Raw genomic sequence first — 14648 nt, forward strand, 5'->3', positions numbered from 1 at the left:
TGCTGGAGCTTTGAGCTGATACATCAGCAGCTCTACTGGGATGAAGACCATGTATAAACCTGAGCAGCTTGGTCCTATCGATAATGCCATGCGAAAATAGAGAGAGTTTCCAGAATTTCTTGATGTGGTTTCTCACTGTCCATACGATTCACACACAAGCTCATCTCTACCAAGTGGAGAGACAACAGTCTGAACATCTGCTACTTAAAATCATCCCATGTGTTGATCCCCTCTTATTGGAGGTGCCTCCACCAAGTATGTGCATAGTCCCCCAAGTGTAGCACAACAAACCTAACTTTGCTTTGATCACTCTTGGGGTATAGCATAAAATAATCCTCCATTTTACTTAACCAGCTCATTAGGGGTACAAGATTTACCCTTAAACTTGACAAAACAATCTTATCCTTATCATTCTTGTCCTGATGAGTGGGTCCTTTGGGTTCAGCAGATTTAACAGTTTGGATATATTGATGGAAGGGCATAACTGACCTAAGATCTGCTGGGAGAGTCTTGTACTCCTTGAACTTTTGGCATAGACCATCCACTTTAGGACTGGCACCCTTGGAAGCATTGCCTCTTGGTGGCACCACTAGAATGGTATGCTCCTCCAAGCAGAGGACATAAAACCAGTAGGGTCAGTCTGAGGTTCAGCATGAATATCAACATCTGAATCTGAGTCATCATCTCGGTATTGTTCCTTAGGCCTTTTCCCTTCATGGGCTTGGCTCTGTCTGGAGTTGATCAAGCCTTCTGTTCATAGTTGCAAAGGAATTCTGCATCCTAAGTCCATTGGCCTTAATCTCCATGGTTCTCTCTTTAAGCACCACAATATATCCATTACTACTCTGCTGCTGGACATGAGATGCTTACACATTTACAGTGCCATCTATAAACTCCTGTCTGCAATTGCTAGGGGTATCAATATTATCAATGCCATCATATTGGACTCCCAATCTAGAGCCAATGAGCAACCTTGTAGTATCCATCAGCATCATTCCTCAAAAGATGGGATCAAAATCCATTTGATTTCTAGGCCTCCTTGCAGGCATGTTTATAACCCGAATCCAACAACTGGACATGAAAACACCGTCGGTAACTATTTAGAACAATGTTAGAACAGTAAATTCACTGTCAGGTTCTGTGTAGGGGAATTATTTGAGATTTAGAACATTGTCTGAGTCACTGTTTAAAAGCACTGTTCTGTAGAGGCTCTGAATTAGGGCTCAATTCTCCAACAAATGCTCCAATTTAAGCATGAGCTGGATAGAGTAGAGTAGGAATTGCAATTAAGAATTAGACGCCCCAAATTTCATGGACTGTAGGAAGAAAAGCCTCGATTTGCACCACCTGGGAACCAAATTTCGAGGCAAAATGAGCTTAGATGGTCCCCAAACCTGGTACACGTGTTCCAGCAACTAAGGCAACTCCCTAGGTGCAATTAAATCAAGCTTTGGAGCCAAAAATTGACAGATCGCTGAAAATAGTCAAGCTGCCTACATCACCACAAATATTGGGAGCAAATCCTGAAATGATAAAGATTTAACCACAAATTCCATGAAAAGTGCTCTGATACTAATGTACCCAAGCCAGCTCACAGCCTAGCTAATTAGGAGAAGATACAATAGTTCAGCTTTGAGCAAAATAGGGCTCAGCTGTAAATAGAATGTTCATTAGATAGCATTCCAAGAATGTATAGCAGGGACCCTTTTATAGGTATAGGCACAATGCTTATGGGATGGCTACCCTAGGATGCCACGTGGCGACATTAGGCCACCCTACTAAAAGTACTACTTATTTATAAAGCCATTTAAAGGCTAACTAGACTAAAGATTACCTAAGTAAATTTGACCTTTAGTACATGGTCAACATCTAGAGATATTCAGGCTTGTTTAGCCGGCAAATTGCTTCTAGATTGAGGCATGTTAACAGATGTACCGATGCCTTTAAATGCATGCAATTGATTCATTGCACTAGAGAAGATGCGTGGATATTTCTGGATTGCATGTGTCTCCTAAAGTTTTGTTAGAAACACCCACAAGTGTCTTTTGCATGCATGTTTAGTTTGCATGCTCATGCATGGGCTAGAAAGCCATGCATGTGAAAGTTCTAGTATGCATGTAGCCTTTGAGTTCCATGTGTCACCTTTTTTTTAATGTGCATAAGAGCATGCATGGTTGCATGTGTCTTTACTTTACCACACTTTGGTGGCGCTTAGGATTTTCCCTTTTACTTTTATACACATGCGCAGGCGGCTGCTGTAGGAGCAATCATGTAGCTTGCATGCAAGACTTTAAAGCATGCAAAGGTGCCACAAGGACTTTGTAAGGTCCACATGAAGACTGAGCACATTGGTAAATATTGCTAGCTGATTTTCAGCTATGGTGCGGGTTTTATGTCAGGTTGAAACAAACCACTATCTTTGGTATCTTAGTGGGTTTGGTCAGTTCCTCTATTCTGAAGGGGACGACTGAATGGCTCTGTTGATGCCTTGGGATTCTGAAGACCTTGGAGCATTCATGGCTTTGACAAAAAATTGTACCAATCTTCCATCTTCCATACTGGATCCAATTCCTCCTGAATGATGCGGAGAAGTTTTTAGATATACTGGAAGTGCCGGAGACATGACCAACTAAAGAAGACATCCTTGGCTTGTTCCTAAGAGCTTCTGCAAAGGAGCTGATGGAGCGATTCTTTGAAAAAATTGGTGTCATGCCACGATGTCATTGAGAGGGGGTGTTAGAGATATAGGGTCAATGGATTATGGCCCTTGTAATCCCCCAAATGAGGAGAGCTCAGGGGCTTGACGCCTACATAGGATTGTCAGTAGATGGATCAGTAAGGGGGATGGGCTTACACTGCATGGCAAGATGGCACCGCATGAACAGCAGACAGAGATCCTGCTTAGGGTTGATTTGGGGCAGCCCAAAGGGCCATCAAAGTCTGCCTTTAAGGGTTGGCTGTGGGGCTGGAAAGAGCCCAGCCATGAGCCCAAAAGAAGTTACAACATTGCAGCAAAGCAACAGCAAGAAAAGCGCTGCAGAAGGCAAAGAGTACCTGGGGGCGGCAGTAGCAGCATCAGGTACAGCACTAGGTACAGATCTGGAATGGGTATAACAGCAGGCCCAGTGCCCGCCACATGAGCAGCAAAGGCTGCAAACGGGCAGGCCTCAGAGGCGCAGAAGACGGGAAGAGACTAGATGGCAGAAGACCAGTCTGTGGTCGGCTGGTCTATGAAATCGACAGACTGGGTCGGCTGTCCATGAACCTACAGCCTGCCAGTCGGCTGATTTGTAGGCCAGTCTGTCTTTTGGGAAAGGCTTACTTCCCTATATAAAGGGACCCAGGCAGGGAGCCAATACTACTTCAGAGACCTTGGACTGGCCTGCATCCAGAGAAGCCAGAAGGACCTAGAAGTCTACTCAGCCTGCAGATCAACTCATCTTAGTGAAGAGCAATGGGAGTGTTGGAGTGTCACGGACCCACCGGACAAGGGTTCAGGGTAGAGGAAGTAGGAATAACGGACCGGATTTTTGCGCAGGGTTTGCAGCCAGTATGGTGCACTGGCAAGACCCACAACAGGAGCTGGAACAGTTGCGTGTCCACGTGGCAGCTCTAGCTGGACCAGGTCAGCAAAAACAGCAAGTTTGAAGCACTGCCAGGGCCTATTTATTTCCTGTGCAGTAGGCACCTGCAACAGAAGATGAATCGAGGGACTAGCTCCTATGGCATTCCCACTGACGTCATCAAGTTCTAGCACGCTATCAAGGTCAAAAATGATACATGCAAAGATGTGAGGGAGCTGGATGGAGTACTGATTGTACCCAGGTGTCTTGATTGGAGGTATTGATTGTACCTAGGTGTCTTGATGTTCCTAGCAGGTTCGTAACAAGATTTGGCAATGCCATTGAAAGATGGTGTTGTTTTGTACCTGTGTTCCTGTGTGATTCCTGACGTTCAAAGATGATACTGAGTTGGACATGGACGAGAATTGTATACAAATGTCTAGACCAAATTTGTCATGTTCCTCAGAGCTTTTAAGAAGGGAGCAGATATATATCGTCTTTGTTTCAATGTAGGCCCACACTGATATACTAAGACAGGGCGTTGGAATAGAAGGCTCACTGAAATTGTCACACCTGTAAGCCCCCATATGACATGACACCTGTGTAGGATTAGCGGGAAAACTGCCATGTAACGTCAGGGCTTACGTGTGGATGGCATATGGGCTGGATCATGGGCTGACAGTATAGCGGCAAGTATGTACTGCCACGTTGGCAGCATAGCTGCATGAAGAGAGAGCGGGAGATGGACTGCCACATAGGCATTACGATCTGCATCAAAGGATGGAAGATGATGAAGCTTTAGCCTCGTGTGCTGTGAACACGAGGCCAGCAGATTGAAGACGTGTGGGCAGCAGAGAGCCCAGCATGTGGGGGCAAATAAGTGGCAGGGCTGGGCAATTAGGCCCCAGCCATTGGTCGGCCAGCATTTGTACTGGTCGGCCATAGAAACCGATCTATGAGGTCAAACATGACTGCCACGTAGCAGGTCAGCAATCTGGTTAACCAGTCAACAGACCAGGTCCAGGTGGCTGCGAAGAAGCTAGTTGAAATGGTTTAGGGGATGAAATGTCCCACTGTTACTTGCATGAAGCTCCGCTAGGCTTTTGGTCCGGATCTGAAGACCAGTCGGTTTGTGTGGGGAGGCAGACTAGCCACTGCTGTGTATTCACCTGAGGCCACTTAAGCTCACTTAGGAGCACGCAGCCAGAGGGAGTATTTGGAGCAGATCAACAGCTCAATGCTAAGCATCCAAGGCAGCAGCAGGCCACAGGTGTTGGAACTCTGTGGAAGCACATGGTTGTAACCTATCCGTTAATTTATTTTACAGCTGCTCATGAAGAACCCTGTGCCCAAATGCCAAGATTGCATTGGCAACACCTACAGCTGCAACGTTTTATTTAGCTCCCCGGCCACTCCAACTATCCAGAGAGAAACAAATACAAAGACTAAAAGTTACTTCAGTCAATAATGCCGATGGCAAATTAAACTAAAACGTATCCATCGCGATGAGAGCAACTGAAACTTCATACAATTCCCTCAAACTTAAATAACGCCTTCAAAGTTAACAAAAGTTGTGTATAGGGCAGTTTTTATAACGCCTTCTCAGACAAGGGGTCCTTTGCCAGCAATAAATCAAAATGCGAGTTCGGGCAGCCGACCTGGAATAAGAGCATTCTCGGAAATGTAAGTATTTTTCGCTAATGCTGGTAGGAGGAGCAGAGCAATCAATCCAGATATGCAGCATGTAACACTGTCCATTCCAGCATGTTTAAGCTCAAATAAGTATCCAAATGTGTGGGAGCAACACTAAACTCCTAGCTGACCCCATGCCCCTTCTCGTTCTAGAACAAGAATCCATTAGCAGCAAGGCATGTCCTCGTAAAAGAAACGAGACAGATCTCAAACATCGACAATGTGCTTCGCGACAGAGTGCATTCACTTCAACACAGAAGTGGCGAGGGAAACGTACACGAGAAAATCGGCGTGGCGGATCGCAAGGGAAGCTAGCTTAGGAAGAAGGCGAGTGCCTTTGCGCCGCTGCGGCTCGCGATCCTGAGGGCGCCGCTCTTCCTCCGCCATACCCACAAAATCCTCAACCCAAAATCAAACACGGCAGAGTCTCAGCATTTCTAAATCGGGGTACATAATCCCAAATGAGAATGACATTGGAGTAAGGTAAACGCATGAACTAACGCGCTAACAAGGGTGGGTTGGATAACGAATGAGGTTTGTTGTCCCATTAGAGTGGTTTGAACGGTGGAAATGGGCTTTGGGCTTTGCATACTGCCTCTAGCACAACATACAAAGAAGAACAACACTCTTATGGGTCATTCTTTTCTCTCATGAAAGTAAGTAAATTATATTAATTGAGCACAACATACAAAGAAGAACAAGAGGGTTATGGGCCATTGTTTTCTTAAGTAAATTATATTAATTGAGCAAAAGAGCATCAATGCAATTGAGTTAGACTTACTTTAATTGCTCAAAAAATGAAGGAGAGCATCAATGCACTTTAATTAAATTAACCACCAATCTATATAATTGGACTAAAATGTACAAGCACTCTTAACCCACCAAGCCCTAGGGTTGATCAAAGCATTAAGTAACATGATCTTCAACCCAAAATTAACAAATAGACCTTAAAGGACTATTATATTTTAGCCTACCGCAGTTTTCACTTAAAATTGGTAACACCAATTGAATCTAACCCACTTAAATACAGTCTACCAAGTTGCCTTCGTAAATACACTTTACCAAGTTGCCCACTTAAATATAGTTTACCAACTTGCCTTCATAAGTGGGTGTTTTCAAATATAGAATCCTCTCCTATTGCTTTACACAACATGCACTTGTAATCAACATAGTGTATCCCTTCATGTAATCAACATAGTGCATTCCTTTGTATTCCATAGTGTATCCCTTCATGCAAGTCATTGATGAATGAGTTTGAATTGTAATTTTAACCCTACCTAGGTCGTTTCCAAACTCCTACAAGTTTGCATTTTTAGTGGTTAAACATTGTTCAATCAGCTAGATGCACATACCTTCTAGGCACTGGTTCCTGTTGCCAAGAGAGGAAGATTTGCAGCCATAACAATATGAGGAGGTGAAAACAAGAGCCTAATGAACTGTTGGGGTAGCAGAATGAAAAGAAGGGGAGGCAGATCTTGCATTGCTAGCCATTTGTACTTAATCTAGGCCTTGTAGAGTTAGAGAGGTGAGACCCAAGGCTCGAGATCCACTTGCTTCAAATCTGCTTTTCCTATGCAAGGGTATTAATATTCCCAATGCCCTGAGCAACCATAGAATAAGAATCTTAGTGGGAAATTTTCCCCTGCATCCACACGACACAATGGCACTCGAAGTGGTGTTTAGACCAAATTTGGTGGCCCCAAAGAAGAAGAGTAAACTAGTGGTTGTGGGTCTTTTTGTTTGTTTCTACTCGAGATGTTGCTCAAACACAACTTTTGGTTTAATCTCCCCACTTTGTATTATTGGATATAGATATACCTTTTGTAACTTTAGAATTATCTGACTTATTAGTATAAACCCTCATTTATGCAAAAAGCGTTGTTCAATTGTAAGTTGTCTAGCAAACATTCAAATTCCTTACCACCACGAAACTAAGCTAATGTTTAGCACACAAGAAGAGATATTGTTTAGCATAGCCCCACACCACCAACTTTAACACACCAAAAGCATTTGCATATTGCTAACATCATTAAATGGCAACCCCAATTTGACTAGCTCTCTATGTTTAACTACCTCAAACGTCATTATAATCCTTAATTATCTTGAATGAGAACCCCTGTTATTGTAAACTTTATGGCTTTTCTTATAGATCGCCCTATTCCCCCATAGATATTACAAATTCTTTCGAGATGGGTTAAGTTAGGGAGATATTTATCTTGAAGGAGAGAACCCCTGTTATTGTAAATTTTATGGCTTTTCTTACATATCACCCTATCCCCTCCATAGATATTACAAATTCTTTCTAGATGGGTTAATAAGTCCGGGTTGTCCAAGCTTTCCTTCCCATATAAGCTTATAATTTCTCTTCTTCAAAGTTTCCATAATTGCCATACTACACTTGTTGTTGTGATTGGAAACCATGACAACACCTTAGTAATATCCAATATTTTAGCAACCACTTCAACATGTTAGTGGTCACTTTCAATGGGTGGCATTTGCCAAACCTTTTTTCAATCCTTCATTCACAAACCACAGGAAGATAATTCTCTAAGATATTAATACAAAATATTTAGGAAGCCACTTGTAACAAACTTTGAGTACCAATAAGGAAGTAGTATGACAACAAGTGTAACTTGGATTGGTGATGCTCATAGTTAGCCTAAAAACATTTATACCTATCAATACCAAGTTTATGTAGAAATAGTCACACAAAAATTAAGATGGGCTAGGGACATATGGGTGTGTGTAAACCAAGGTCTAGGGAATACATAGAGTGTGGGATCCCTATGTGCATGTTTGAGTAAATAATTTCCATGGAATAGACCCATTCTCTCCTCATTTCCATGAAATAGAGGTTCTCTCAATGTTCCCTATCTTTTGTGTATTCAGTCTTGAGGAGTGTCTAGACAATTTAGTCTCAAGGGATACCCATTCTCTCCTCATTTCCATGGAGTACAAGTTCTCTCCTCTTTTCCTATATTTTGTGTATTTAGTACTCAATTATTATTTATCTCATACATCTATCAAGGACACCTTGTGAAAGTGGAGAGAAGAGAAGGAGAGAGTGAGGGAGAGCATACACCACACAAGTGTACAGTGTACGTCTTTTAGAAAAAATGAAGGAAACTACAATTATGGGAATCATGGTTAGGGGTGCTCTCCATTTTCCCTAGATTTGTCCCAATGTGAACCTTACTTCTACCCTTGCACATTATTCACGATATGTGCACATGGTATTTGCATGATGTTGAAATTTTTATCTTCCACACCCCCCTCAAGATCAAGATCATGAAGTTGGCCTTCCCTTAAGATGATGGTTCCAAGGTTTAAAGAAGGATTGAGAAGTAGTATCCTTCACTCCTGATGTCCTTTGCGTAAGTCAAACTAGGAGCTTGTTCGTGCTTTTTTAAAAACGGTTTTTTGAGGTTTGGTAAAACATTCTCTTTGTTGTAACAATGTTGCAATGTGAGGTCACCAAGTAGCACTCTTCTTTCTGTCTTGAAATGCTCTCTAACATCAATATGCTCTCTTCAAGAATGATATATTTGACTATTTGCAAGTGCTTCACGTCAATGATAATTACCAAAATATTGTTGTTGATCTTCTCTTATTAAAATAGTCTATTTATAACAATAGTCATCTAAGATAAATAGCTTTGCATGCTTTTGTTGTAATAGATTTTATTTTGCTTAGAATTGATGACAAAGAAATAGCTAATTACTTGTTCATAACCATGAAAGTTATCCTTCCCCGATAAAAAATGCATAATGCCATGTTAATATTCTTGTATTCAAATTTATCAAGCAAAATATGTGACTTTTATCCATATGAAATTCCAAACTATTATGTGCCTCAAATTATCTCAACACTCTCTTAGATACATTTCAGTGAGATTGTTTTGGCTTTGATGTGTGATTGTTAAATAAATCAAAGAACCAATTTGTTGTCTATAGTACTTCTCATCTACAATTAGCTTTTCATCATCTGATTGTTAGCTTTAGGTTTTGTTTCAATGCATCTCTCCGTCATTTAATGCCTAGACAATAGTGCAATTTCTAAGTTCTTTCATGTTGAATTCTACAAACAAGTCATGTTTTAAGCTTTGTGATCAAGCTGCCACTACTCTCTATAACTCTTAGATCCTCTGTATACAAAAGCGCAATGATACTATCTTCCCCTTGAGCTTTGTAGTGGAGTGTGTGATCCTACATAGGTTTTGAAAAGCAAAATATTTATCAATTATTATATACCAACTTTTGGGTGCTTTTTTCAAGCCATATACACTCTTCTTTAGTTTGTAGTGTTTCTTTCCTTTTTCATTCTCCATATATGCTTGTGGCTAATGCATGTATGCCTCTTCATCTAGGTACCCATTCAAAGAATTATTTTTGGAATCTACTTGATACATGTTCTACTTGTTGATGGTTACCAAAGATACCAAAAATCTTATGGCATCCATTTTTGTTATTAGAGCATAAGTTTCTTCATAGTCTTTTCTAGATTTTTATGCAAACCTTTTGCAACTAGCATGACTTTATACCATTCCATGGTTTAGTTTGGGTTGGATCTCACCTTGTAAATCCATTTATTTGCATCGTCTTTCTTTCTTGGTGGCAAGTCACATAACTACGATGAAATTATTATTGTACATTGCATTAATTTTGTGATTTATAACTTCCATGTATACTAGCACTTAGTTTTGCAAGCTTGTTGCATTAGTGCACAACTTGTGCTTTTGACTTCAATTGCTTGTTCTTTTAAACATGTGTTAACCTTTGTGGTTGCTTTCTCTCTCCTGTTGACCTTGTGAACTTTTATGGTTCAATAAGTTCTTGCTTTTACTACTTCTTACTATCTATCTCTATGTTATTTGTGAAAACTACATCTCTTAGACAATTTTTTTCTTTGTTGAATGGATCACATAGTATGCTTTACTATGTTCATAATGTAGTCTCTTTATTTGACATCTAGCTTTGTTCATTGGTCATCATGTATAGGTGCTTATGCTATGCAACAACAAACTTTTAGATGGCTTGTATCTATTGTACGAAGGATTTATAAAGTATGATACCTTGAATTGGTTGAATTGGCATAACTAGTAGTTGTGTTGATTGTTTTTATCTCAATAATAAGTTCATTAATGTTTCTCATCCTGCACTTTAAGCCAATGCTTTTTTCTTTCTTTTTGCAACAATTGCATTTTATAGAGATGGGTTAGCGCATGTGAAGTGTCTCCTAGTTCCATATCCTTGCAAAAGTTTAAGAATATTGTAGACATATGCTCATCTTCTCAAACCTTAGTAAGTTGATTCACTTGCTTGGTTTTCAACCATTCTCTTAATATGTCAAGAACTTAAACTTTTCTTTGATTAAATAGAGCTAATGTAGACATCAATAAAATCCGCATAATATAGTGCTCCATTGATGCTTTTGGTATGTACATACCCCATATCAAGTCAATAACATATTTTACTCTAGTGGTGCTTCTTCCAAAGTTCCCCATGCCATGTTTGCTGCTAGGACAACATGCTTCAACATATTTTTCCAATAAATATGAGCCTTGGAATACCAATGGGAATATTATCATTTTTGAGCTACATCAAGCTTCTAAACCTCCATGTCCACATATTTTTGCCATAATTATGACAGTGGTATGGGTTGGTATTGAGGCTATCATGTGCCTTGTTTCAATGCTTCTCTTTAAAGTTGGTAACATCAAGCATTTATCTCCATCAAACATGGCTCTATGATTCTCTATCGTTTGTCTAACTAACAAAAGACTCTTGCTAAGATTTTGGAACGTGGAGCACATTACCTATTGATACTTACTTTCCAAAAAATATATCCATGGGTGCTTTGCCATTTCCTTGAATAGGAGATGGTGTATTATCAACAATATAGATCACATTCTTTGATCTTTCTAAAGGTTTCATTTATGTAAACAATTCTTTATGATCTATAATGTGGGACAATTCTCCCTTGTCAATAAATCAAGGGTCTTGCTTGGTTTTGGTTTTCATATTTTGAATTATTATTATTATCACTATGTTCACTTAAAGTACTTCCTTCTAGAGTGGATGGATCATTTGGTTCTTCCATGCTTTCAATTATAATATACATGAATTTTTGTTTGACATTGTATGCTTGACATAATTCTTGTTGGATTTCTGGATCTTTTTAATCATATTTCTTCGCTCTATAATCTCTCTTATAATGCTCAAATTGTGACAATAATTGCATTGTGTGTGGTTGAAGTCTTTCTTTATGAATTGTATTTGCCTTGAAAGTTTACTTTATTTGAAGAAATATCTATATTTTGATCATTATCTCTTGAATGATGAGATTGATGATTGCCTTGATTTTTATTTTTGTATTCATTGTGCTTTTATTATTGATGTTGATGTCCACCATCTCCATTTGATTATCTATCTCTTCTTCTGCCTCTATTTAAGGACACAAAAGCTTTCTGAATTATTTGTCCTTATCTAGCTTGAATTTCCTAGATTCTTAGTTATTCTCCCAACAAAACTCATTTTAGCTTTTCCACTATTGGCATCTACTTTTGCATGGCTATGCTTTGTAGTAGGTTCCCATAACCTTCTCCAAGTCCATTGAGTTGGACTAGTTCTTGAAATTTTCATTGTTTTGCTTGTTAATGTTGCAAGTTGAGTACTGATGTCTTTAATCCTCAACACATTTGTGTGTCCTATCTCATTGCTTTGATTGATTTGAATTTTGACTTTTACAACTCTTAGTGTATTCTTTGATCATACAATGTTGTTTTGACATATTGAATATGTTCATTTTCTAAGAATTACACATTATAAATTTTTTAAATCAAGTGATTTGCATGCTTGTTCTTTTTGTCCCAATCCAATTGATATTTTGTGATGGTAGGGTCAATCTTTGGATCCCTTATTGGTCTAGCTTAAATGTTTAATGTATTACTATTTGTCTTGAAGAAAATCATGGTTTCCATTTGTACCATGGTTTTCGTTGCCAATCTTTGTTGAAGACTCAATAGTTGAAGTTACTTGTGTTGACATGATGCAAGATGTGCTAGATATCAATTTGTTTCATTTGTAATTACTTGTGCAAAGACAAAGAGAGATTCCTCCTTCAAAGGCTAGTGCCTTATAGAAGACTCTCATCACCTATGATATTGGAAGCTACCCTTAGTATGTGTGGGAGCTAATCACAAGCCCTCCATCCAAAGACTAATTACCAGCAAGTCTCCACATCGTCCAACCAATGAGCTTCCATGAGATCACGTCAACTAAGCCTATCATCCAACAATTTTGAACCTTAGATCCAAGAGCCCTCCCCATGAGGGTCATATTCCAATAGCTTTGCCATACTCATTGTTCTCCAAGTCCTCTTTGGTGGGTTGATTATCATTGGTGGGAGCCCCTTTGTTTTTAGTCTTGGTGATCTTGGCTTTTGGAGGCAATTCTTCCTCTACACCAAGGGATCCTACTAGTACCTTAACTTGGTTTAGTCTAGAGCCCCAATATGTGAAAACTCATGATGAGCAGTGGTAGTCTTGGCATACCTAAGCCAACATATGTTTGACTTTACTATGACTTCATATTTCTTCCTTAGATGCCTTTAGTACATTAATCATATTAAGTGGCACTAATAGTCTTGGCACCTTTGGATTGAAGGTCATAATTTGTGTTCCTATTTTCTCAAGCACATCTATGGTTGCAAGTATATGTATCCAATTATGGGAGAACTCAGGTTCTAGTCATGGAGTAGGCCAAGGTTCATCCCGATACTTGCCCATAGCTTTCTCATTACAATCTGGAGCACATTGACCAATGTTAATAGCCAAATACTATTTGACTCAGCTACAAACAGGTTCCCTAACATTGGAACACATTGACCAATGTTGATAGACAAGCAATGTTTGATTTAGCTATACAAATAGGTTCCCTGACATAGGGTGAGTCTTCCAAGTTGTGCCTAAAAGGCATCATCACTCTGAACATGAATATACCCCATTTGGTGGCAAATGCCATTTTGCGTTGGTCTTACATTGCAACGAATACTTGATTGTAGGTAAGGAATCCATCAAGGAAACTGTAGGCTTCCTTGCTAGCTACTCTCTCGTCCAAATGCTCAATGAATGGTAGTGGTAGTGATCATGACAAGTGGATGCATTAACCTTTTTAAGGTCTACATACACTATAAGATCAATTCTCTCTCTTATTCCAATGTAAGGCCATCGGTGATGTAGACTAGTTTAGGATCTTTTTTTGGATAGATTAATTTATTTGACTTTGGTAGGGCCATCAAAGCCTTGATGGGTACCCTATTTTGCCATCCTTTTGGCTTGCTCAAAGAGTATTCTATGGCCTTGAATGTGGAGGAACTTGACATAGGTTAGCTTTTGTTGGTTGTTGAGCTAAAAATCAAAGCTACAAAATACCACAAGTGCATGAAATCGAACAAGGCTACAAATCAAACTATAGACATCGTTGCAATACGTCTCCCGAATTATCACAAGTAAGAAGCTCAACTATAAAACTACAGTATATTATCATGGAAAGGAACAGAGGCCCAACTAGAATTGACAGTTGCAACCCTACTGGGTTTGTAGGCTCTTTACAAAGTCAAAAACTACTCACACAAAGAGAGACTCATCTAAGGACCCTAAGAGTAGCTGCTCAAGACATTCTTTGCTACTAGAGGGGAGACCACACTATATCGACTCTCATAGAGAGAGTTTGGACAAAGAGAGATTCCTCCTTCAAAGCCTAGTGCTTTGTAGAAGACTCTCATTGCCTATGATCCTGAAGGGTCACAAAGAGTCACCGCTATCTACATGCTGCGTGTGGAACTTGCTAGCAACCACACGCTATTGCATGCTTACCAATAGCTGCCCTTGCTACGTATGGGAGCCAATCACAAGCCCTCCATCCAAAGACTAATTACCAGTAAGTCGCCACATCGTCCAACGACTGAGATTTCACGAGATATATCATGTCAACTAAGCCTATCATCCAACAACTTTGAACCTTACATTCGAGAGCCCTTCCCCATGAGGGTCATATTCCAATAGCTTTGCCATACTCATTGTTCTCCAAATCCTCTTTGGTGGGTTGACTATCATTGGTGGGAGCCCCTTTGTTTTTAGTCTTGGTGATCTTGGCTTTTGGAGGCAATTCTTCCTCTACACCAAGGGATCCTACTAGTACCTTAACTTCGTTTAGTCTAGATCCCCAATATGTGAAAACTCATGATGAGCAGTGGTAGCTACGGCATACCTAAGCCAACATAGGTTTGAATTTACTTTGACTTCATCTTTCTTTCCTTAGATGCCTTTAGTACATTAATCATATTAAGTGGCACTAATAGTCCTAGCACCTTTGGATTGAAGGCCATCATTTG

At 39.9% G+C, this 14648-nt stretch overlaps 1 protein-coding gene across 1 annotated transcript in view; it reads right to left on the minus strand.

The window, feature by feature from the left end:
- LOC147886947 (GPI transamidase component family protein / Gaa1-like family protein) overlaps positions 1 to 5719 on the minus strand; it is a 67142-nt gene extending 61423 nt beyond the window's left edge. Inside the window, exons 1-2 of the mRNA XM_087394735.1 lie at positions 5533 to 5719; positions 5222 to 5313 (exon numbers count right to left, since the gene is read on the minus strand). Coding sequence (XP_087250861.1) covers positions 5222 to 5313; positions 5533 to 5642 — 202 coding nt within the window. The 5' untranslated portion in view covers positions 5643 to 5719. The remainder of the gene's footprint in view (positions 1 to 5221; positions 5314 to 5532) is intronic.
- Between the last annotated feature and the right edge of the window lie 8929 nt (positions 5720 to 14648).

This window comes from Dipteris shenzhenensis, chromosome 23 (assembly GCF_047967505.1).
Source record: "Dipteris shenzhenensis isolate YYH24624 ecotype China chromosome 23, Dip_SZ_1.0, whole genome shotgun sequence".
Lineage (NCBI taxonomy): Eukaryota > Viridiplantae > Streptophyta > Polypodiopsida > Gleicheniales > Dipteridaceae > Dipteris > Dipteris shenzhenensis.